Source organism: Coturnix japonica, chromosome 3 (genome assembly GCF_054131305.1).
Source record: "Coturnix japonica strain WE chromosome 3, WE-NBRP24, whole genome shotgun sequence".
NCBI classification, from domain to species: Eukaryota; Metazoa; Chordata; class Aves; order Galliformes; family Phasianidae; genus Coturnix; species Coturnix japonica.
Window position 1 is genome coordinate 64,964,061 of NC_140665.1, and position 25,583 is coordinate 64,989,643.

Sequence of the window (25,583 nt, forward strand, 5' to 3'; positions counted from 1 at the left end):
ATACAGGTTTACCAGAAGGACTTTACAGAACACAAGCTCCCAGAAATGTTCCTCACTAAAATAACAAGGCATGACAAATCGGCTTTTGCCAAACCACAGCAGTCACTTCACCAGCCAGTTCAATTACTTACAGTACCAAAAAGCCCATGACTGGCTAGGATGAAAGCCTTCTTCAAAGAGAAGGTATTCTCCATCAGTAAACAGATCATTACTCATTAAATATACTGCTTAGGAACATCTACAACAAAGCAGACTATTTACTGCAGATTTCTGTGGCATTCAGTCTATGCAAAACTCCTCTGCTTACAGCTGTACTTTATAAAAAAAATGCTGAAGCAAAGCAAAAGAAAGCAAGACTGGTTGGCTCCAGCTTAAGTTGAAATGTACTTTAAAAAAAAAAAGAAAAGAAAGAAAAAAGAAATGTGCATTTAGAAGGAAATAGAAGCTAACATCCATTTGGCTCAGTTCAGCACATACGCAGACTGTTTGTTTGTATTCAGAGACTCTACCTTCTTATCTGGACATAATATAATACAAACAGCCCACTGGAGGACAGAAAAAAGAATTCTACTTGTATCTAATCTCCCAAAGTTAACAGTTACATAATCACAAAATGATGACTTGTAAGATGTTTTATTATAGCGAAAAAACTACAGGGAAGTTTCATATTAGTGGTTAGCTATGCGCAAGGTTTTCCATCAGGAGACGCAACTCAGTGCTGAAGGTACGTGACTCCAAAGTATCGCAGCCCTTCTGCCAAATTTCTGCTTTTGTGACTGACAGTTCTTCCTTTGCTAACTGGGCTGAGAAACAGTTGTTTCTAATTTCTGACGGACCAGCTAAACCCAGTGAGGAAGATGGAAACAGGCAATGACCACACCGCTTTCAACGCAGATTCTTTGCTTCACTATTCACTACCCTCACGGCATCTATCATTTGGCAACATTACCCTATAAGGCAAAGAAACTGCCATTTATTAAACGTATCCAAGAAAACAGCTGCTTTCAAAACATACTCCTGCTCACAGCAACCCGCTTTTACAGTAGCATCTCTTTTCAAACAGCATTTGTCTGGCAGCAAGCACATCTAATTTGAGATATGCAGGCAGATTGTCTATGGTCAAGTTGCAACGGAATGTGATTGAACATAGACGTGGTCAATTAAAGTATTTATGATCAAATATAGGTTATGTTGTACAGCAAGCACATGCGTAAGTGTGCAGATGGCTTCCCGACTACTTTATTCGACGTTAATGTTTAATTCAGAGCTGTTTCAACAACAAACTGACAACAGGTCACGTTGTCTGACATTAGAAATCATCCGCTTTTCTTCTGTCATTTTGTCCGTACTCCTTTCTAAACGCCCACTCAGGTTTTGAGGTAGGACATCTAGGTCTGCTAGGCTTAAGAAGCCCCCCACACTGGCACAGTGGATAACGTTATCTCCATCTCCTTATCCTGACCTGTCACCACGCCAGAATCTCTTAGCAAACATTCCCAGTGACACTATCAGCAACGGGAAGTATTGGGATCGGAAGTATTGAAAGCTGGGTGGGGGGGGGGTGGGCTGGGAGAGGGAGGGACTTGTGAAGCCTCACAGCAGAATAAATAAATACCACCTTATCAGGCCACACTATCAGTTTCTCCGTGGGGTCTGTCAAGCAGGAAGTTCAAATTGACACTTTTTGTTTTTAAAGAAAAAAAAGTCCTGGGGGAGGGGAAGAGGAAGGAGAAGTGCCAGCACTTTTGGAAAAGTGATAGAGAAACCCAGATGCCTCAGCTGGAGGAAGGGCGCTCTCTCACTGTCACAAGGGTAAAGCTGAGGGTGGGGAGGTACGTGCCTGATGTGCCAGAGAGAGCCAGTGAGGCGAGTGACAGAGAGGAAGCTCACGTGGAGAACTTAACTTGCTGTGCACAGCTGCCCAACAGCCTGACTTGACAGACAGAAGATAGTGGCTCTTTCTTTCCCTTCAAAGCTCCCAATAAAGCCTTCCCTCCTATTAATTTTCATGTGCAACAGAAATCGCAACACTTAAGGATTATTTTCCAAGTTTAACTGTGACAGCTCTCTTTAGCTTGGAGGTCATCTCTTCTCCATAAATCCCCTCCTGACTTTACCCCCTATTACCTGAGCCTGAGGAAGACTCAGAACACCAGAGATCAAAATACAAACAAGTGTGTCAGCACAGTGTAAAACAAGAGAAGGTAATGTCAAAAGCCAAGGAGAGGTTCTGATGTTTTATGCGTAACGTGGATTTAAACCAGGGCTGAAACTGATTGAGAGGTTTATAACCTTTCTTACTGCTCTTCAAGGAGCCAGACTTCAAAGTTAGAGAGATTTATTTTTTACAAATGGATTTTTTTAATCTTGTGTTTTTAGATTTGTTACTAATCACCATGTCTCTCTCTCCACCCCACTTCTCCCAGCACACACATATATAATAGATAAAGGCACACAATCTTCCAAGATCTGTATTGTTTCTGTGGTCAGGCAGGCACAAAGAAAAGAAGTTCATGACGAAAGAAGAACAATGCAGTTGCATTTGCAACTTACTGATCTGAGGGGAAAAAAAGCCGACAGACGTGCCTCCTTCGGAGCCTGATCCACTTCTCACTGAGGTCAACAGATCATTTGCTCAGATCTGAGACTTGTGAGTGCGTGCGAGAGGACAGAACTCCTGTTACTTTTAAGTATTAATGAAATGTGAGCGGAGGGGCTGCCTGAAGTCACTCCAGTGTGGGTGTTCCAGTTACAGACGGCTGCCGTGCTGTCGGTTTTGCTCATTGCTTGAGCTCCTCGCTATAGCCTGAGAAAGGCTTCATAAAAACAATGATCTAAAAACTTGAAAAACGGTTGTAGGTAGACAGTAATTTCAATAGTAATTTCAGGAGTGAAATGGTGCTGAACATTTTGAGCGGTGAAGCTTAATTATGCCAATTCACATTTTTGATCTAAATTAAGCACGCTTTTGCTAGTAGAAAGAGAACCTCGAAGTTGTGAAGCAGGCAAAACAAAGAGTGTTTCCACTCAAAATGAGAGTGGAGACCAACATTCAGAAGTCTATAATTTGATCATCAATTTTCTAAATGCGTCCAAGGCAGTGTGTCTTGACTTTGAAAACGTTTTGCTTAGAGAAGGACTTCAGAACTGCCTTCAAATAATCCTCAGTATTGTCAACTGCAACCCCAAATTCTGGTTTTGCAGTGAGAACTTTGCATACAATTTGAAAATCATTTTCCTCAGCCCATTTGAAGATTCCAGTAGGCACTTTTTAAACAAATGCAGATGTTTCCTTTCGACCCAAACAGAAAAGCTTTAAAACCAGAAAGTGAAACTGACCATAAACAAAAGGGAAAGCAAAGAGCATGCGCTAGCTAACGACAAATTTATGAGGGTCAGTGTAACGAAAGCAAGAATACTTTGCATTTTAAAATCAAGCATTAAAATCTTCACAGAATACAAAAGAATAAGTAAAACCTCACAGAAACCGTTCACGAAGCACAAAAAATCTGCCAAGTGTTCCCCAAATATGCAATTCGTCTTCCCTGAACTCAAACTTCTTTCTGAAATTTGACCAAAATAAGATGTCACCTGCCTGTGCTTGACTGATGAGACAAACATGACATGAATAGCAGGAAGTTGCATCACATGATTGCAATACGTGAACATTATTATCAAATAGTCATGACCTGAGTCAATGCAATTGTATTTTGTTTTTAGAAATAAAAAAACACTACTGCCCTCTCCACCCTTCTTTTCAAAATAAAGCTGTTATGATAAGTAGGAATGAAATGCTAGGTTATGCGGGATCCCTAAACAAATATCCTCAGTTTGTTCACTAATCCGAACAGCTAGAATATCATGGATAAACAGTCAATTCCAATGCAGTAAGACTAAGAAGCACACCTAAAAGTTATCAAGATCAAGTATTTTGGTCTGTAGGACACAGTAAACTTGCCATCACACTTAAAACAATTTAGTGCACGACATGACAATGTCTGATGTCTCGAATCTTGATGGAAAAAAACACTAGCAGCTTCAAAATAGGCAGAAAGGAAAAGGGAATGTGTTGAAATGAGACTCAGTTTCTTCCCCCAGGACGGAGTGGAGTCTTGTTTCTACCACAGTTGTGCAACCCTTGCAGGTACCTCAGCATCTGCTTGAGGTTGTGTAGCTTCAATCAGAGCTAATCATGGCCGAGAAGGTAGGTGTGTGCTTCAGCGTCTGAAGGACTGTGTCAAAGGCCCCAATTCATGAAAACACAGAGGACAGGGTTAAACCTGTAACTAAGTGCATGCCTAATTGCTGTCTTGGATCTGGATGCTTTCCTTCTACGGTGCAATAGAACTAATGCTGGAGAAGTTACCTTTAATTTGAAAGTCTGCTGTTACAGAGGCAAGTAGATGTTATACGTGGACGTGTAAATATATTTATGCTCCACAGTGGTAGTTCTCTCATTTTTGAGGCCACTAATTACAGGAAATAAAGCCAGAGAAATTCTCTGATACATTTTTTCCCTGGAGGTCCATCCCGCTCTGGTACTTAGAGAGGATCTGAGGTGCTAAAGGTTAGGGCTGTGATCCCAAAGCCCCTGCAGCACCTAAAGCATCTGCCTATAGTTTAAGCTGGTAAAACTGAGATGACACTGGTTATTCTCCATCAGTGCATATCCCAGGCCACCCTTCATCTCCACCAAAACTTCCTGCACAACCAAGACATGGCAGAGGAATGGAACTGGGGCTGAATGCACTGTGGTCTACTGGTGCCACTGTCCCACACTTCACTAGTGCATGTCCCAGCAAAGAGGAACCCTGATGGGATCTGAACCTCAGCTTTGCCTTCCTTTTCCCCAGAGGATGCCAAAACCAGCAGCCAGGAGGTGGGAGAGAGGCGATGCTTGGCTGCTCCTCTGAGGAAAGCCATGCCACTTGAAACACTGAATTATTAGTGATTCCCTTAGCTGGAAAGAGCTTTCATAGGGGAGTGGCCAGTGGAAGGATCCCTCAAGCACTGATTTCAGCCTCTAAGATTGTGTTAAAGTGCTTTGATGGGGCAATGCTCCATCTGCAGCCAGAGTGTTACGTGAACAACTCAGGGACAAGCTGCCTACATTTCAGTCATAGATGAACAAACTGTGAGGAGGCCTGGGCCAAGCTCACTCTACAAGGAGATGCCAGAGAAGCAGGGGGAGTGTTTGCTGATTTTAAATTTAACTACAAGAAGTAGTCTGGGAGGAAGGGGAAGAAGAAAGCTGCACAGTGATGACATTTTCTTTAAACTCATCTGGTTCCAGTATTAATGTCAGAAAAATATCCCCACCCGCACGGCTGCTACAGGCCCTGCAGTGAATAAGTGCCTTCGAGAGACCTCTGGACTTCTTTTTTGTTTTGTTTTTCTTAAGAAAGGGCATCAAAATGCTAAGGGTCCTCAAATCTTACAGCATGTGAAGGGTTTCTGGCTGAATAGTAGGCCTCAGGCTTAAGCGTGTTCATCATAAAGGCGGAGGAAAAAAGATAAAAATGAGAGAGCTGTTACTGTCAGTAGGAGATGCTTAAAAAGCTGATAAACTTTTGCTCTTTTCTCATTTACTTTATGTGGAGGGGTTTAACATAAATATCTAAGTAGTTTCAATAATCATGTTTAAAAGGAAGAAGGGATGCTTCATCCTCAGTGTCTGGAAGGGCGATACCTGCTAATGTTAAGACTGAGCTATACAACTGTTGCTCAAGACCCAGTCACTTCAAATCCAGGTATTAAACCTACTTTTATTAGAATGGGATATTTTATCTGTTTAAACAAACCTCATTTTGACATGAGTAAGAGTAACTGGGTTACAGTTACTGTTGTTGACACTTAGCAAATACATTCCTTACTACTTCTGTAAGGTAACCTAAGGTGACAGAAGATGTAAGAAACTGTGGCTGTATTTGTGTATCCACCCAGTTTAGTGGCCAGCCAGTTCTGGCTAGATCTTTGCAAGCTCCTCATCCACGGGAACCCTCAATACTGTTGACTTGTCCCAACTGCAGGCCCCACTGGAAATCCAACAGTTCATCATGTCACGAAATAAACCTGCACAGCTATTGGCAAATTGACATTCATGCAAAGATGACAGAATACGTGAGATATTTCTTAAACAGGGAATATAGCATCACAAGACAATCCCCCCCCCCCCCCCCCCCTTCTCTTCTTCTTCCTTAAAAGAAAGCAAACTTTCTTCTATACTGTGTTATGCTTAGTAGTGAAAGACAAAGACCAAAATCTGGTGAAAGGGAGACATTCATGGACGACAGACATATTTTTGATTAATTTCAATCTGATGTCATTTTCATGATGCAGGGATGCATTTTAGCTCTAATGGCCCCCAAAGTAACACTGGTATTTTATAACGCATTGTTTGTTGCCAAGTAACAGTAAACAGCCCTTTGTATACAAAAAAAAAAACAAAAAAAACCAACACCTGATTTCAGTTTTGCTTCAAATTTCAGCATTGGCGCTGGCAGAAGGACAAAAGAATGCTCTGCTCAGTCTCAGAGCAGCTAACAGAGGCAAGGACGCCTAAGAACTGAATAAGAAGTCAGCAGGAATCACTCCTCCTCTTCAAGGGACTCTGGCTGAGATGCCATGTAGTGATTAATGCTATGAGTAGAGCACTGAGGCTGGAAATGGTAAGAAACCACAGCGGAACCCAAAGATAAACTCCTGGAAATACCTCTTCCCCTGTGCTATTATTTTTGAACAGAAAATGAAAGCTGCATATGCAGCCAAGAAATGAGGACAGAATATACCAAGCTTAAAATATAAGAAACCAGATGAGAACACACAAGGTTTGCTCTCAGAAGATAAGTAACCTTAGATGCTAGGCCTGAAGAACATTATGCAGTCAACATATATTTTGTCAGACACCTAGACAAAGTCATGGCACACAGCCACTTCCTTGTACAGTAAGGGCAGCACTTCTGAAAAATGACTGGACAGCTTTTCGTATATGCTATCAAAGCAGACTTTTGTTCGATACACTATGAGATCTGGACTTGAAAGTCCATGTGTGAACCAACAGCTATGGTTCTAAGGAAGAGGATATCTTCAGGTTGTCTTGTCCAGAATTTCACCAGATAATACTCAGTTGCTGTTCCATGAAGAACAGTAACTGTTGAGATTTTTAGTAATCTGTTTACATTTGTATAGGCACAGGGAACCCATTCTGCTGTATTTTTTTTTTTTTTTAATTCCCCTTTTCCACTCCAAGCTACCTACTGTGACACAACAGATGATGTAGCTGTGTAATTATAGAACTTATTATTAGATCATACAGGCAGAAGAGACATTACTAGCATTCTTTGTTCATACTGTAATGCACTTACTGAGGTTCATCATTGTCAGCTCTCTGGAGGAGGGATAGTGCAGCCTCTCTGCAAAGTCTCGGCAATACCACACAAGCAGCTCTTGGTTGGCAGGGATAGGCTTGATAGTGTAGAAGTAGATGTTCATTCCATTCTGACAGGCTGCCAAGTTCTGCTCCTGAACTGAGTAGCCAGGGTTTACATAACGCATCCAGTTGCTCTTGTCCTCGTTAAATCCATCAATGAAGTGGTGAAGCTCACCACTTGAATAGATCTGGAACACAGAGGAAGTGCCTATGAGAATATATATATGCACGGTACTCAACATGCGTGCACAGAGTCCACAGTGGAAAAATGATAAGTTCAGAAAAAAAAAAAAAAGAAAAAAAAAGCTTTCAAGAAAAAACTGAGCAGATATTATTACCGAAGTAAGAGTTCAAGCTGGGTTTCTTCCCATTCCAATTATGATATTCTCTTTTTTAAGAAAAGAAATGCTTTTCAAAGGCAAGGACACAGCTACCTTTTCCATCTCTGCTCAGCTTGTGTAGCTCTGCTAGTATAGGCAAATCAGACACAAAACCTGAAACGCAAAGTACTCTCCCTGACTGAGTCCTTTTCCCGGTGCTATGATCAACAGCTGGGTGATACTAATGACTGCAGGTCTGAGTGCATGCTTGCATTAACGCTTTGAGTCACCTGTGTATAAGACTGACTGGCTGTGCTACGTCAGAGTCTTTCTCACCTTTTTCTATGGCCTCTGTACTTGCAGTTTCCTACCACCCCCGCCCAAAGGTTTAAACTATGCAAACATCCTCCACCCCCCCCCTCCCCAGAGTCCTAAAGCAACACTTGCTCACAGTTGGACTGTAGCCCTTTTGTAGGAAGGCTGGGCGAGGCAGAGATGAACTTCACCTGCCATAACTCAGCGAAGACCTGGAAAGGGGCCAGTCGATGAGAAGTCACTTTTCCTATTCAGGGACACGCTCTGACTTGTCCATGGAAGGGAACGAATATGTGGAACGAATATGTGGAGCTACACACAGCTCTGTAGCTTGGGGGAGAAAAAGTCCCAGTCACTGGAAGAAGTTACTGTTTCTTAAAGTGGGAAGAATAGGAGGAGTATGTAAAACAAGAAAAAAAGAAAGAAAAGGAAAGAAAAAAAGAAAAAGAAGAGAAAAAAGGAAAAACCCTCCAGGAGATACGTCTGTTCCGGACACATCCTTTGCTCTCGGGGAGAACTGGCTCCACGCTGGATGAAATGGAGTTCCCCAGCTTGCAAATTAAATGACTGGGCACATGAAAGGGAGCAGCCTGCCCCGGTGACAAGTCTCCTTGGGCAGGAAATGCCTCCAGAAGGGGAGGCACAGCTTGTTGCAAGGAGGAGAATGCTGGGCGGCCTGCTCCCGCCTTCATGCCCACACCATAGGATGGGCATGCCGGGCCTGTCCTCTGCCCAGACCTCTCCTCATTGCAGCCGCTGGCGCTGAGGGGTGAGGCAGCCTGGCCCTTTAACACAGGCCATAAACACCAGAATCACTTTCTTTAAGAGTAACTTCCTGTAAACTGAGAAGGGGGAAATACATGTGGCCTCATCAAAGCGGCCTGCGAGAGATTTTGCGGTGTGTTTGTTATGAGAAAATGGAAGGGAGATGGGTGAATTTCTGCTGTCTCAAGAGGAGCCGTCAAGTTTCTCCGCTCACCCCCAGCTCGCAAACTTCCAGGAACGGCGCGGGGCCGCAGCACTCAGAGCCCTGCCCTGACTGCTCCCCAAGGCCAGCACGGCATGGGACAGTGCCTACACCCCCGCCACCCTGTCCTAGTTGCCCTGCTGGGCTCCCACTTCTTCTGGGTAAGATGAGAGCAGATGTGCTGAGTCACAGCACGGTTCCCAGAAATGACGCCGGCCCCGCTCTCCTCGAGCATCCCCCTGCGTGCTGCAGATGTTCCTGCGCCCACCAGTGAGCCAGGAGTGCCTTCAGCAACATGTGGGAAGTTATCTCCCACAATTTCCTTTGCATATGCAGGCCTGATTCAGCCCCATAGGAAAGAATTCATCTTCAGTGCAGCAGTGTATCTTGAATGAATCAAGAGATTATAGCAGGGAATTTAATGATGCTTAGATGGCTCCTAGGATATTATTTCCAAGGATCCCCTTGCTTAAAGTCACATCACGAAAATGATGTCATCTTCCCCACTGCCATGTATGAATGAATGAAGCAAGATGGTGAGCAGCTCTGATCCCAGAGTCCTCTAAATTGCAAACCACTGGCAGGGCTAGGGTCAGCACACTGATCTCACACTGCCCTATGTCAGACATGAGCTCCAAAAACTTCAGCTAAAAGAAAAGCGCTGTAGCCCAATGAATGCAAAAGCAGCAGCCTGCTTTGTACAAACACTCATGCAAATAAAACTGCCTGTGCAATGCTGTATTACATTGCATGAGGATGATCAGAGAAAACCAAAATGATGCAATTAGCTAGGAAGAACTGTGCTTGCCCCGGGTTTCACCTGGATGTGAGGTTGCAATGTTGCTATGTGGCAGGGAGGCACCTGGGCACAGAGGCTTGGATGTACTCCCAAATCCACTGACTTAGATGCAGCCTACATGGCTAAAGGCAGCAAAAAAAAAAAAATAAAAAATCCATGGAAGAAATGGGGCTTAAAGAAAGTTCCCTAAAAATGGGTCTGCAAAGGAAACTGAGGATTATGTTAATTGATAAACTGGAGGCATATTCCCCAACATGGAGTCTCATGCCAAAACAAATTGGCTGGTGCTCCTTTCCAACTAACAATACTGAATAGAAATTAGGCATCACCTGTAATGTTTGTTTGCACTTACTTAATGAATTTTCTTTTCACTAGGATTCATGCCTTTGCTTTCTGAAGCAGACTAGAAAAGCCTACGGCTTGAATTATACATATACATGATCTTCAGATCACCACTTCTGTGCTACAGCAGTTCTATTCAACACCAGGAAAAAATACTCTAAAAGATAACATGATTCCAGAGAAAAAGATGATGCAGTACTTTCACAACTTCTTCATGGCTGAAAAAAATCAGGTATACCTGACATTTGCATAAACAAGAATGAATTTCTACTGTGAAGAAATTCAAGATAAACTGCCCCTACAGTAAGCAGCAGGAATTATTTCTTTATCCCATCAAGTACCGATCTGCTTCAGAGGACAGAGCCAGGAAGGGCTGGGTATCTCCCTTGCTCTCTCCACCTACACACCCAATATATTCAAGACAGGCTTACTCAGCATAGCTCACCATGTTCACCCTGCTCCTCCGTGGCAGCAACACACAAAAGTTGCCCCCTGCATTCACACAGGTCTGAAGCAGGAAGTGACCCAGCTTTTCAGCTGTACTCATTTAGTGATCTGCTTACTGCAACAACATGGTGCTGTTTTTTCCTGCTTACCCGCCAAAAGTATTTTCTGTTCGCATTCTTGGGAACCGTATCGCTGGTATAGATCTCTCCTACCAGGGGTCCAAAGCGCGTTCCTTTTGGGATGTACTCTTTGCTTATAACTCCAGTGACCTACAAGAAGAGCAGCACAGGATCAGTCCATTTCTAGCAGAAATTGATAATTCTTCCTTCCTCTCCCCTGCCCCGCAAACGTACAAGGTTAAACAACTCATACATGAAATTTTTTAGCAGCAGGTCAGCAAAACAGAAGTACTTTAATAACTGTGCTGGATGACCAGCTTTGTTAGACACTAAAGTCTTACCAAGACGTATGGAAGCCAAAGATGAACACTGCCTGAAAAATGTGTTTTGCAGAAAAACAAGAAGAAACACTAAGGAAAATACATAGAAATTTTCAAACAACTTTGTAAGTTACTTTTCCTATTAAGAGGGAACCTCTAGAGTCTAGTTCCAGCAAATAAAAGTATTCAAGAACTATTAATCACTTTGCTGCTATGTAGCCAGCTGTAGTTAGCAATTGGAATGACCGCCTCTCCAGGTCAAAACGAAACTTTACCCTCGCTCCTCTCAATCCACACCCCTCCTTGATAGATAAAAGGAGAAAAACAACAACAAGACCTACAATTCTCTCACCCGTAGTGGCATACTAAACAGAACGTGAAATGGCAGTGGGACATGTACTCACAGATCACCCTCTTTTATAGAAAGGAGGCAGCAGTTCCGGTAACATATGACAAGTGGGTTTGGTCAAAAAGGCATAAAGGTTTTGATGAAAATGCTCCACTGCTAGGTCTAAGAAATGTACTCTAGTTGCTCAGCTTCCTTCTTGACAGTAATTATACCAAAAAAAGTCACTGACCACAAATCAGGAAGCAATTCATCATTATTCAGAAGAACGTGCCTTGGAGTAACCCTTTGCAAAACACTGCTGAGTTATTGGTTTTATTCCTCTCTGTTTCTCACCGATCTTCCCAAATTTAATACATCCAAAGAACATTTTAAAACAGCAGTTCTGTAAACCAGAAACCCAAGACTATGCAAGATTGACCCTGCTGCTCAGACAGTGGAGAAAAAGGATGTTAAAAAGCCCATCAATTTAGTATTAAAACCAAACCTTCTTGGCAAAACATATTAATCATGTTCCCTTCACACATCTTGCCACTTAATAACTGTCTTTTTGCTCATCAGGATCTCAGAACAAGACAGCAATAGCACAGTTTGTTGATAAACACTGAGAATGGGGATTACTGCTGTCTGTACTCAGCAAGGAATCAACATTCTTACCAAAGCAGATTAGCAGTCACCAAACCCTGTAGATAGCTCACTTCAGAGAGCATTTCATTTCTTTCTCTAACAGCCCTTCACTGCAGAAGATGGTAAAAACCCTGAACTGCAGACAGCACTTCACAAATTAGCTAAGCCTTGTGATTTTCTCATGCTACATTTTCTTCTGTTGCATCACCTTCAGTGTGAGAAAGGGAGAGACAGAGAAGTACTTGTCTGTGTACTGGTTAAGATTAAAAATCCCAGTAACCAACTAATGCCTGGCATAATTTCATGTGAGATGTCAAAATAAAGGGAACAAATAGCAGCCCAAGCTTCAAGGAGATAATCCACCCGGAAACAGATTGCTGGGTGTACGTGGCGTGGTTGTTGTTCACGCTTGTCTGTGTTTTAACGTGTTTCAGAACACCACAAAACAAATTAAATGTCAACAGTAGAGGCAGTTAAATGCTCCATTGATCTGTGCATCTGGACTGAAGAGACAAAAAAGGGACTTCCAGAAATTTTCCTACACCTACCACAAGCTGAAACAAGCTCAGTGGCTCAGTTTTATTTTTGTCTTGCTTGTACATTTCTCATAGAGAGCTGAAAAAGGCAGATGTTCTTCTCATCTTCCCCATATATCTTCATTTACATCCATCTGCCCTCTCAAGAGAAGTTCACTACCAAGATACAGCACACCCTACCAGTTCGACTGCAAGGTAGCTTGAGCTTTTTTTTTTTTTTTCTTTTTTTTCATGGTTTTAAAATATCTTGCCCTTAATTAAAATGACTTTAATGAAATTCTCAGAATCTCTAGAAATCACTCCTTGAACCAGTCAACTTGAAACACTCGCTGTGCACTGGCACTTCTGACACAGCAGATGCTTTTTGATATCCACTTCCATAGAGTGTTTGCTTCCTCCCCAGAACACGAGGACAGCTTCTTACTTGCTACTATCAGAAGGTGATTTTGGCAGTAGTTCTAGACATATGTATATTTGCTCTGCCCAGCTGATCTTGAACCAAAGGTGGCTTTCTGGTACCAGTGTCCCCAGGTCAGCGCTGGTGGTGGAGGAAGGCTGCCTTCAGGGGGATGGGGACCATTGTGCCAGCACCAGGCTCCAAGCTACTATCAGATCCTTGCACAGCCAGAAGGGCTCCTGCCCCACTGTGGCTTCGGGATTAGCTTAACAGAAGCCCACAGTGTGCAGAGCTGCTCAGGGCTGCAGATAAACAGCAAGGGAGCTGCATGCCCAGACTGAGGGGAAGCTGGTTGCAGGCTGCCAACAAGCCATCGCAGAGAGGCATTTCAGACTTGTGTCCACCAGGTGTCCTTCAGCACATTTCTCCGTCTGGTGAGACCTTCCGAAGCAGTCTCATGGCAGGGAACCAGAGAGGAGTGTGGCCTGAGTTCTGCTTGCACTGATAAAAGCCTTCTGCACTTACACAGCCCCTGCAAGCATGCCAAACTAACCTATGCAGTAAGCAAGCAAAATGCTATTTGCAGAATATTATCTTCTTTACTGACACTTATTCCCTCTCTCTTTAAGTTACAGCTACTTAACAACTTTTAGCACTCTCCCAACTGAGCCACAGACACATCCTTCCTTTCAGTAAAACATCATTTCTACTGAGAGGACTAAACCAAACCCGATATGGTGATGTTGATGCTGGATCTTAGCGCTCCAGCCAAAGCTGAGAGGAGCTCTCCCTCCTTCACCATCATCCCAGCAGGAGAAAAAGCACAGAGAGTGCCCTGCCAGCCGGCCTTAAGGAACAACAGCTGCACCCTGGGGCTGTGGGGAGCGGGGGGCTATATGGTGGGGAGCACCCAGCCCAGAGTGGCCACAGACCTGGAACTGACCAGGGTCCTAATGCGGTGCAAGGGCTGAGCTGCCACCATGCCCTGCCAGGCACAGCAGGGCTCTGGTTCTTCAGCTGGCCTGAGGAAAGCCCATCCACTGGACACTTTTATGGGCAGCGCTGGCCTCACTGCTGCCTCAGCACATCTGTCAGCATCAGCAGGCCAGTGTGCAGCACGACAAGCTCACAGCTCCCACACAGGAGAGAGCAGTGCTGACTGCAGATTCACTGTTACCAAGGGCTTTAAGAGACCAACACTCCTACAGCTTCGTTTGGAGTGAGAGCAGTGAAATAAATGACTACATGGATGGATTCCTAAAGAGGAGGATATTTTACAAAGGGACCGATAGCTTCAAAGGAATAACAAAAACACAACAATATGTAAAAAAAAAATATAAAAATCTCACTGGCCCCAGTGCACTGTGAAATAACAGTATTTTCCAGATGCAAATCAGGACAAACCATCATGCGCTTTAGAATAAAGCCGTAGGTCTACAGTTGCATAAACCCAACTAAATTTAACCCTTCATTCAGTTAGCACTTTCTAAAAGAGATGCCACAAAAGGAAATGTTTTCAGACTGCTTCCTCTCTGATCATATACGAAAGAAATAAAATAAAAGCCTGAGAGCAAGTGTGTGAGGTACATTGGTAACAGCTCCAAATCACTGCATCACAGCAGTGTCCACTGCTGAAGTGTATCCTTATCAGAGACATGCAATAAGTTATTGGCTCACTGAGATCTGTTCTCGCTGTCAAGAGCACAGGATGGGGTGCCAGGATGGGGCACTGGCAGCATTCAAGGCAGCCGAGTAACTGTCACTTGATGTCAAGGAGGGCTGTTTGGGCTATAAGTCAAAAGCCCAAGAAGCCAAAGGGAAAAACTATTGCAAAAAAAAATGTTTTGAAATGAAAAAGATTATTCACATATGGCCTTCAGTGAAGTTTTGGCACCGTGTTTTGTCCATTTTTGACAAGTGCTAAAACTGGAAGAAAGATAAATAATTCATGCATAGGAATAAATAAATGACTTCACGTAAATCTAGCAGCCCAGAATGTTACGAGCAGTAGTAATTCATTTTTTAAAATGCTGACACATACTGTGAGCTCATAACGAAAAATGTGTCCTTCAGAAAAATCCCCGATCGAGATCCAAGAATAAACAAGAGTATGATGTGTCATGGACTCTCTCGCAAATTCAATAAGCTCTTACAGAGGCACTACTCACTTCACAAAGCGTGCGAGGAAAAGAAACACGAAAAGCAGCCCTCCCCAAACAGCAGCGCTTGTACTTCCTCCCTCCTAGGCAGGCACGCAGTACTTTTCCTTCTCCAAATGGAGATACAATGCTAATCATGACAACCACATGATCTAATCATGACAGTATTTAGCATTTCACAAGCGGTGTATTAGACATGTTTTTGTCAATAAATTGACTCAGCATTTAAAACTCTCAACCAGATGAAGCCACAGTTCTCCCAAAAGTTAACAATGAAGACAGCTCACATCTGAGATCCGCTGGCGAACACGCACGCAAGCATCCCCCGGTGCCTTACCTCAGACTTTTGCAAGTGAAAAATCCCACCCTATCGCACTGTCAGGACTCCGGTGCTTTTCCATGAGGTCAAAACCAGAGCCAGGCTCCTTCTGTGACCCCACAGAAGCCAGCGCTTAAGAGAAACACACACCCAGTTCCAACCCCACTGAACAAAATCAAGACTTATAAGGTAGAAACAAAAAAATTAATGTTCACGCCAGGAGCCTTGAGAGGACAAACAGGCTGTGCCACACGCAGCTATCTCACCCCGTAGACAAGCAGCAAACGAGTGACCTGTCCACACAGTTACAGCACCGGAGGTTTCTCGGAAAATAAGCAAGTCCCCTTTTTTACAGAGCTATGTTAGAAACAGACAGGGCTTCTGAGTTCCCATTGCTCTTGCCAGTAGGTGCTATTCAGCGCAAATAAACGAGCATGGAGAGCTCTGGAGAACAAAAGGAGGATGTCCTATATTCAGACTCCCACTAGCAAAGAGCTGTGAGGATCATACTTGAGAAGGAAGAACTTGGAACCCTTCAACAACTTCTCTTTCCCCCCCACCTCCTATACAGCAATCACAGCAATCCTCCCACCTCGATTCACTGAGCTCAGATATACCACAAAAAAGCTGCATGCTGATATGTCCCAACACAGCACTGGGAATTCTGAAAGCTCCTTGGACACCCACTACAGTGGCTGCAGAACCAAGCCTGAGTTGGGCAGTTAGTCCCCAGCTGGCTGCTTGGGCCCTGTGCCACAAGTCCATCCTTCAGCCCAGAGACCTCTCTGCATCACACAGTGAAGCTGCGGCGTTATCTCTGCCCAAAGTCAGACACATCTCACAATACAGTGAGGCCAAACAAGGTTTTGAGCTTTTTTTTTTGGGAGCATGTCCTTACTCTGCCAAGTTCTGCGGGGCAGGGCAGGGCAGATGGGAAGAGAAGAGCGATTTTACATGGGAATTTAGCTTTAACCTCTTAGCAAACCTACCAAGCATTGTATAAGGCACTGCCAAACTCAATTGCACGGTGCCAATACCCTCTAGCTGGGGGTCCAGCCCTACTTCTGTATGCAGGACTAAACAAGTACCTGCTTTAGTAGGAAACATTTGATAGACAGAGATGAGTGTATTCCTTCTCACCTCTGTGGTCAGTGTGTTTAGCCAAAGCAGCAGCACAGGTAATAGCTGCCACACCACAAGTCTCAGCACAAGGAGAAATGAAGGGTTGTCCCTTGGGTTATTACCCTGCTGAACATCACACCTAGCTATAATAGCTACTCTATAGGAAGGAGTAAACACAAAACCAAATTGCTCATCCGGGCTCATTTCTTTCCAGCCCTTCTGAAACAACAACAAAGAATGCACCCACTCCAGGGACACGGATAGGACGGACTCGCACGGCCAGCTACCAGTGAAGATGCTGTCCCAGATAAACACAAGTCAATCTGAGCTATGGCTATCCTGCTGTCCAGCTTACTGCAGTCTCACCGCCACCTCCTCAATCATATGCCGAATTGAAGAACTTAGGAAGTCGGGACCATGGCGAGCTCACGAAAAGAATAAAGCAATTTCATAACCAAAGGGAAAACAAAAAGAAATAATTAAACACATTTCCAGGAATTTGTTGTGTTTTTTTGTGTTTTTTTTTTTTTTTCTCTCTCTACTTTTTTTTAAAGCTATTTATTGGACAACCGAGGCACTTTAATCTCTGTGCCAGAAGCAATGAATGGTCCTGGCAAACAGCAGTCTAGAAATTGGCACGAGGAACCACCCCGCAGTTTAAATATGCTTATTCAGATGCTGTTCAAATTGTGTGAAAATTTAACTGTTTGTGAATTGGCTCAGAGCCGGGTTCAGAGGCAGGTTGGCTGCGATTCCCAGTGCAAATACCACACGACAGACGCCCTGTTCACCGTTTCTTAAAAGTATTATCACAGTCCCATCCTAAAAGCCAGTGGGCAGCACTTGGTGGTGGCGTAGCGTGAGTGAGTAAAGAATGGAAGGCAAGGCGAGCACACACTTTCTGAAGCGCCGTGGTTTGGCTCGTCTGACTCCAACCTTCCCCGGGCACGGCCGCTTACCTCTTTGCAGTTTGATGCATATTTGAAAGTCAAGTTCCTTGGCAAGGAAGCCTCTGCCTGAGTGAGGGTGCCTCCATCGGCACTGGGGTCCCACGGGTGGTCATTGACAATGTACGTGCACTTCTCTTCGAAATCGGCCTCCGTCCACAGGGTCATGTCAGCATCCTCCATGTCCATTTTCATTGTCCACTCTCTCCCTTTCACCAGATTCTTGAATCTCACAGCGTCCGAGCTACACTGTGTAGCAGCCTGGAAAATAAGAAAACAGCCTTTAATCCTCATTGTCCTTCAGTGTTGTGGTTTCCGTTGAGACAGCGTGACTAATGCAGCAGTCTGTGACACTTTAAAAGCGTATGCAGGATAGCTGGTACAGTTGAGTAATAGCCAAAAAGCAGTGTGTAAACGAAGCTGCGCTGGCTGAAGCAGCGCCTTGAAATGCCAGCCTCGGTCATAGCGAGGAGGGAACCAAAACAAAGGAAAAAATCCCTGGGCTGACAACTGCTGTACCTTTCTCAGAGCCCTTCCTTAATGCCTCCGAGAAAAAAAAAAAGATATTCCATGCCCAAGAAAGTGCGGGGTCACGGCCGCACGACCACTCGGTTGCCTGTGGAAAGGCTGCCTCAGAAAGTGTCACACAAACAAGGAGAGGAAGAGGAAAGGAGCTGCTGTCTGCGTCTGAATGAAGCTAAAAATGGAAAGCGCATGTTGGAAGAGCGGAACCCAGCCTTGCCTTTTCCAAATGGGGAAGCCTGAACTTTCCCACCGGCTCTCAACACACAAACAACTTTCAAAACAACCTGCCCCCCCTCCCCCCCTCCTCCTCCTGCCGTCCCCTTATCCTTTGGCACGGGCGGCCGAGAGAGCCGACATCCTGCGAGCATCCCCACCGCCCCACACAAAGCACCGCCACACGTTCCCGGGGGCCAAAAAAGCAAAGAAAAGGGGCGAGGAAAAATGAAAAAATAAAAAACAAAAAAAAAAAAGTCCTCGTATCCTTTATGATTTGGATGGCACCTCAAGAATTACTCTCTCAAAGCACTGGATAGGATCCCTGAGTAAGAAATCCCTCCAAATCCACTCTTTCTGTTTGGGACAAAAGCTGAGTTAACAAACACGGCGCCAAGCAGGTAGCAGGACGCTCCTTCCCCGAGGTAAATAAAAGACCCAGCTCCGCGCTCACGCCGGGCGCTCGGATCGGCGCTCACCCGGCACGCAGCCTCGTTACGCTTATCCCGTATAGAGAACGCAGCCCCGCGACATTCGCATCCCTCTTCCGACAAAACGAAAGAGCCGGGGTGGGGGAACGACGCGGGCTTCCAAGCAGGGGGCAAGCAATGCCGGGCTGCGGGGCACCGGGCTGCGGGAATGCCGGGCTGCGGGAACACGGCGCTGCGGTGCGCCGGGCTGCGGGAGCGCCGGGCTGCAGCCGGCTCCCGACTGAGCCGCGGTCCGGGGCTCCGGTGGACCAGAGCCGGGCGAGGGGTCGGCGCTGCCCGGCCGGGAAGGCTCCGCCGGCGGCTCCCGGGTCGGTGCGGGGCGGGGACGGCGCGACGCTGCTTACCGGGGCTGAGTCGGCGAGCGGTTCCGCACAGAAGCCCCTCGTCCGCGGCGGATCTCGCTCATATCTACCGAGTAAACATTGCTTCTTCCTTCCAGCCGCTGGGTCCCCGGGAGACTGACTCACACCTAGCGCCTCCGCGCCCTCCCGCTCCTCCTCCCGCCGCAGACAGGTGCTGCGCGCTCGCTGCTTTTGCCTTTCCGAGACACTGGAGGGCTGAGTGAGACAGCAAAGCCTGCAGCCCGCTCCCTCCCCGCTTCGGATTCCCAATGAGGCGCCCCGCTGATGCCCGGGCGGGAGGTGGGGCGGTACCTGCGGCCCCGGCGGCCCCGGCCGTCAAGCAACGCGAGGGAACTTTGCTTCTTTCATTTGGTTTCTGGTTCGTTCTGCTCTTCCCCGGAGCGGGCACCGCCTGCCCCGGCCGTGGGTACAGCCCCACGGGGGCACCTCCGGGAGGACGGGAGAACGCCGCGCTCTGCTAACACCCCCCCCTCCCCCTTTACACGAAATGCGTGTTTGCTTTGTTTTGTTTTAACGCTGCCTGTAGCTCAGAGCGCCAAAGGTCTAGGTTTCCAACCTCGCCTTCCCCCCGCACCCCCCGCCCCCCGCCGATTTAAGTGGTTAGGATGCTATGAAAATTAGAAGGAAAAATAACTTCCAGGGTACCGAATTACAGCCCTGATTTAAAGCCCCTACTTCCAAATCTCAGTGATTACAGCAGTTTGATAAGCTCCGTCCAGGAGTCTTGTTATTTTGGTTTTAGTCCTACACGGGGTCTCTCTCTAATGGTTTGTAAAAGGAATGAGGAAAATCAACTCAGTTTCTCCCTTTAAATAAAGCCCCTCCTCATAAAACGACAGAGAAGTGCAGGAGGGAAACACATAGCAGGCAGCACTTCAAAACTTGACATCTCTTTTGCAGCGTTAAAATAATAATAATAATAATAAACAAATGAACACTGGTCCTTGTGCTGGGTAATATGAAAGTGATCGTGGTGGGAAGAGAGTTGCAATAGTCATTAGCAGACCCCAAGCCCAATTTCTTCCCCCGACCCAAGCCAATGTGCTGGCTAAAGGAAGGACATCCTGTGATGATGGCATACAATGTCCTGTTTGTTTATTATTAAGAGCATTCCTGCTTCTCATTGCAAAACAGCCAGATGCCTTACTTCCTCCAGTGGTCCTGTCCCCACAGCAAGGAATCCTCCAGCTCAGAGGAACAATGATGCATGGCTCCATTTATAGCTATGCTCAGCCCATCACGGGCATGGGCTGAGGCAAACCTTCTCACCTCCTATCTCCAACACCTTTCTCGCTGCTGCCCCAGCGCTGCCTCTCTGGCAGGTGCACACCCAGCCCTTTCCCTCCGCCCGTTCCTCCTCCCTGATAAAGCATGGTGAGGAGGATTACTTTGCCACTTTTGGCCTGCAGTGCTGAGAATAGTACATCTGTGCAAAGACCTTCATGTGCTCTGGCAAGGAGGGCTCACGGCTGAAGGCAGAAGTGGGGCAGCTGCCTACGAGTGGCATCCTGCTGCAACCATCACCCTGAGGGACTCTGCTGGAGGTGGCTCCCATGCTGGGCTGAGGGGTGCGGGTGGCATTGGCTGCGTGAGGTAGCAACCAGGCACAGACAAAACGAGGGCTAGGAAGGCTGTGAAGGAGGAAGAGACACTCATTAAAGGAGAGAAATCCGGCCTACTTGATTGGGTTAATTAACTGATGCTGAGTCACACCGCATAGAGCAGAAAAACAATGTAGTCATACTGAAGGTGATTATTTTACCAAAAAATAGTCTCACTTTGAGAGGCAGCTGCTTCAGAGCTTTTCACTTCCCTGTTAGAGTGACAGGAAAAAAAAAGAGGAGGGCAAAATAGGGTTGGTGCGTCTCCTTCAGGGGCAGATCTTAATGTGAAGGAAAGCTGGAGAAGAGCAAATCCCTCCTTCAAGGAAGGAAAAGAGGCAGAGGACAGATCAGGTGAGATGAAGTGACACATTCTCTGGGATGATGTGAGTATGTCAATGCCACAAGAGCTCTACCAGAGCCCACGAAAGCGAGGGCAGCCCACTGAGCACACAAGCTGCCAATAACCAGCACACACTGAAATTGGCCCCAAATCAGCCCCCGGTGCTGCAGAGGGGAAGGGATCTCCCTGGCACACAGCACTGCCCGATCCCAAATGAAAGCAAGTTTATCAAGGAGAGAGAGAACAAATTGTAAAGAATGCGTGCTGAAGCCAGATCATAAAGGAAGCTCTGCTATTAAAGAAATACAGATTGACCTTCTGACCTTCCTCTTTAATAGAGAAACATAAAAAGATGCCCTGCTCAACCGGCAGCTGTCTGCTCTTTTATAAAAATCTTTCATACCAGTAGCCGCTATTGTCTGGAATGTGCAATTTCAAAATGTTGTTCATTTCAGAAAAGAACATTTTTAGTCATATTTTCATTTTTTCCTTCTCGCTCATAGAAAACCTCAATTACCGTATTAATCAGCATTTCTTAGGCAGCTCTCTCTGCAGCAGCTTTCAGCCTGGCAACAAATCATGAATGGCCCTAGCGGCTCTGATCTCAGAAATCCCCATCCATTTCCTTTGATGCTATCACCACCTCAGCTCAACAACAAGCGGAGGCCTGGGCTCAGCTGCTGTCGCTCTCCCCAGCAGAGCGGGAAGCGTCGGGGGAAGGAGGAGGGCAGGGAGCCACCTTGAGCCTACGAAACTTCTTCAGAAAGTCGGAGGGGAGATAAAATGCACACGAGAGATTAAAGCGCAGTCTCATTTTCACATCCTCCCCATCCCCTTACCCAAAGAAGGTCAGTGCTGGATTGACCACATCAAGAGCCACGACCAGACCCACCCCCTTCCCCACTTCCTGTATGTAGGCATCCTGGTGCTAGTAAACATTTGGGGACCAGTTGTGGTCACTGCTCGGAGAAGGTACGCGATGGAGCTGCGCTTCTAAAAGAGGCAGCACTTGAAGGAGAGCTTCCTTCAAGTTCTGCTGAGATGCATTCAAGTTTCAGGGCTGTGCTTCTGAGAATGTGCCCGGTGCCAGAGTGAGGGCATGCTCTGGTGGCTGAGTGACAGGGTGAGCTAAAGCCTGCTGCCCACACACTGGCCTGACCTTTCTGAAACACAGCCTATGGGCTCCAGATATGATCTCTGAGGCTTTCAGTGCCCCGGACTACTCCAGCACGGGACTGCGTATAAGGAGAGAAATTAAAATCTCACTTGAATCTACATGAAGGTTTTTGCAAGGGCATTTGGGGCAGTGTATGTTGTAGCCAGGAGGCTTTTACAGTAATGCGTGCAGCTCTCAGGGACTGCCTTTAATTACAGAGCACCCTGGCCACTGCCTCCCAGCAGTTCCAAATGCCTGTACGTTTATTTTGGTCTCTGATGCACAACAGCAAGAGGAGACCTTTTGGCTGCACTCTAGTGCAGGCCTTGATGGCTCCTTAGATTCTGATGTTCTTTGATCTTCTAAGGAAATTTTCCCTAAAAAGAGAAGAAGAAAAACCAAACGAAATTTCCCTTTTTGTTTCCAGCAAGGTCTTATTAAAACGCTGCTCAGATGACTCTGAATAAGCCCAAACAACCGTCTTCCAATAGAAAAACAACGACAACAAAAAAACCCAAAACAGTCATGCAGCACACAGAAGCATGTTTAGTTCCTCGAGTTTGAGGAAATGGCTGTCTGGGCATGCTGCTGGGAGAGTGAGAAGTCACCGTGAGAAGCTCAGCTTCTCTTTGCTGTGAGTGCAGCCCAGCAGCAGAGATGTAACAGTGTGAATACAGTCGCTCTTGTTTCCCAGGAGGCAAGCTTGGCTGAAGGTATTGAGAAAGCTGCAACAGCAGCGTCAGATTTGTCATCACACTTCTTGGTGTGCTGGGCTTTTTTTGTTCAGAGTAGGAGAAAGCAACAGACTTTGGGTCTGATGGAGGAGAACACACTACATGGAAGGAACCATCTCCCTGTTCCTTATGAGAAGGATAGGGGGACCACAGAAGATCCCCTCTTGCCTTTCCATCGCACTTTCAGAAAGGGTGGACCTTGGAGAGGTAGGGATGATAGCCAGGACCCTACACAACAACCCTTGTGTTGTCTTTGCATGTTTCTGCCAACTCAAATTTATCCTGGGCAAGCAAACCTGAGCACAAAAATCTACATTCCACATCCCACATGCAGCTTTTTCAGTGTTCTGCCTGTAGCAACCAAGCCTGTGGAAAATGAATGAAAGCACCCAGCCCATTCCAACCACTTTCTAGTTTTCTTTGTAAGCAGAGCACAAGCTTGAAAAAGAATGTGTATATGGGGAAATTTTCCTTTAAGATAGTCTGATTTCCAGATTGTTATGGAGGAGGGATGTGATGGTATACGTACACACATACATGTATGTATTAGAAATTTCACTCCTATGAATATTTCAAACACCTACTGCAGGGCAATGTGAAATACCAAAGCCAGCTCAGAAGGAATTGCATGAATTCAACTTGCATGCCTCTTTCTAAACCTCGTGACACTTTTTGGGGTATCCTCTCCTCAACCTCCTGGGCAAATGACAGTGATGTGAACCACAGTGCAGCCTCAGATTCTGCCCCAGCCCTGTTCTGGTTTCATCTGAAAGCTCCCCAGGCTGCTGATGGCGAGGGGCTGGTGCACACAGCAGGAGACTGTGATCCATGGGTGGAACCTCGCCACCTCTCAGACAAAGGACTGGCCACTGAGCGCATTGCAAAACAGATTAACAAAAACAACAGCTCAGCACCATGACGGAGTGCGTGTGTTGGAAATGAAAATATTTACCCACAGATTATCACAGACCCAGCAATGCTGCTGCCACACATCTGGGACGGAAGGATTCGACAGAGCGAGTGTGAGGTTGGAGCTGGTTAGGGAATTGGGCTGGGGCGGGCCGAGCGACCACACTTTAATCTGCTGAGAGTACAGTTGTCACTTCTCCACCTTCCCTACCCCAGAGTGGTGAAATAACAGTCTTTTCATACCTGTGTGTTGTGTGGGGGAGGGAAGAATTCCTCTGCTATTAAACACAACTTCTCATTAAACAGTTGACACCTTATCCTTCTTTAAATGTTGTAATGTTTACTTTGCAAAACCCAGGAAAGCTTTTAAAATAAAGATAGTCAAGAGATTCCTTAAGCCCTGTGTCCTTGCTTATCTGCTCTTTATCGAGCACCTATTGTTCTTGGAGGAGCTGGCTGGAAGGTGGAGCGAAGGGGGTTAATGTTCAATAGGTGTCTCTGGGCTCCCCTGCAGGAATAGAGCTGCTGACAGAAGAGCAGCAATGGGCTGCCAGCCGCTTCCTGCAGAATGGGACAAGCCAAAGGGAAAACCTAGAGCTGCAGCTCCTGTCGCCTCTCTCTCTCTTTTTTTTTTTCGTTGCTCACCCCAAACAACTAGTTTAAAAGAAAGACATTGTCCTTAGGAGAGATAATCCCACAATAGAGAGTCCATTAGAGGTATTAAAGCATTGGCAGCGCCTGATCTACAAGAAGGGCTCTGTCCTGACAATAGACAATTAAAGCTGATAAATCTGCACTACTTGTTGCCGTTCTAATTCCTCGTAATTGTATGCTACTTGTCCCTGCCTCCTGCGTCCAGGGATGAAGCATGCTTCTTTAATCTCCAGAGTACCTGACCTACTTCCTATGTGGTCTTTTCAGGACCTGTTTTCTTCCCATCTGGACTTCTCTCCTCCTCCTCTCCTTCCCTGCCTCCCTCCCCGAGGCATTAAGAAGAGGTTACGGAAGAGGGCACGGAAAACATCGGCACACAGCACCCGGATCGATAATTCTGGAGCCCCAGACAATGCACTAATCTGCAATAACAGCTAATCATGCTCAATTTGGCACACCAGTGATTAAACTGTACTTTTCATTAGGATCAACAAGTAGAGCAGACGCACACTGACGATCCCGATCGCCCTGTCACTAAGAGCTGCCAAACTCCTGTGCTGCTCTATGTGTAGCTGCTGCATCACCAGTTTTGCCAGACTGGGCTCTCTGTGCAGACTTAAACTCTTCCTTTGACGCTCGACAGGCTGCAGCTCTTAGCTGTGCTTTCTATAAAAAGCCAGCCCCTTCACTGCGAGTTCACCTGAATTAAAGGGCTCAGTGGGTCGCACAGGGATGTGCTGTCCAGGACACTGGAAAATGATCATTGCCAGTATGTGTTCACTCCGGGTACTGGCAATGCTCTGGGTTTTTTACCCTGTGTCTCAAAGGTATTTGGTGTTCTTCTTGAATTTCCTTTCTCTGTTTTTTAAGGGATCATCACTACTCTTAAAAGATAGAGGACAAATAGAAATAACCTCAGATTTACTTATTTTTCATACTGATCCATTACAAGAAGTTTTGAGGCAGAAGAACAGATTTGCTTTTTCTTTTTTAACTCCTGAACACAGGAACAAGCCGCTACTGTATCAAGTTAGAAATCACAGAATCACAAATCTATGTGGTTATGAACCCCTTTCTTGATAGC

The 25,583-nt window shown here is 45.9% G+C and overlaps 1 protein-coding gene across 10 annotated transcripts in view; it reads right to left on the bottom strand.

The window, feature by feature from the left end:
• The window catches only part of PRDM1 (PR/SET domain 1), a 106,799-nt gene that overhangs the window by 5,549 nt on the left and 75,667 nt on the right, over nt 1–25,583 (bottom strand). For 7 of the 10 annotated variants that reach the window (XM_085543676.1, XM_015858772.3, XM_085543677.1 and 4 more), the window contains 3 exons: nt 17,524–17,772; nt 10,769–10,888; nt 7,365–7,617 (listed from right to left, as the gene is read on the bottom strand). In XM_085543676.1, the coding sequence (XP_085399802.1) occupies nt 7,365–7,617; nt 10,769–10,888; nt 17,524–17,706 (556 nt within the window). In that variant the 5' untranslated portion in view covers nt 17,707–17,772. Of the gene's footprint in view, nt 1–7,364; nt 7,618–10,768; nt 10,889–17,523; nt 17,964–18,030; nt 18,244–19,084; nt 19,372–25,583 lie in introns of those variants that run through there. The other 3 variants (XM_015858771.3, XM_015858773.3, XM_085543674.1) reach the window with 3 other exon arrangements.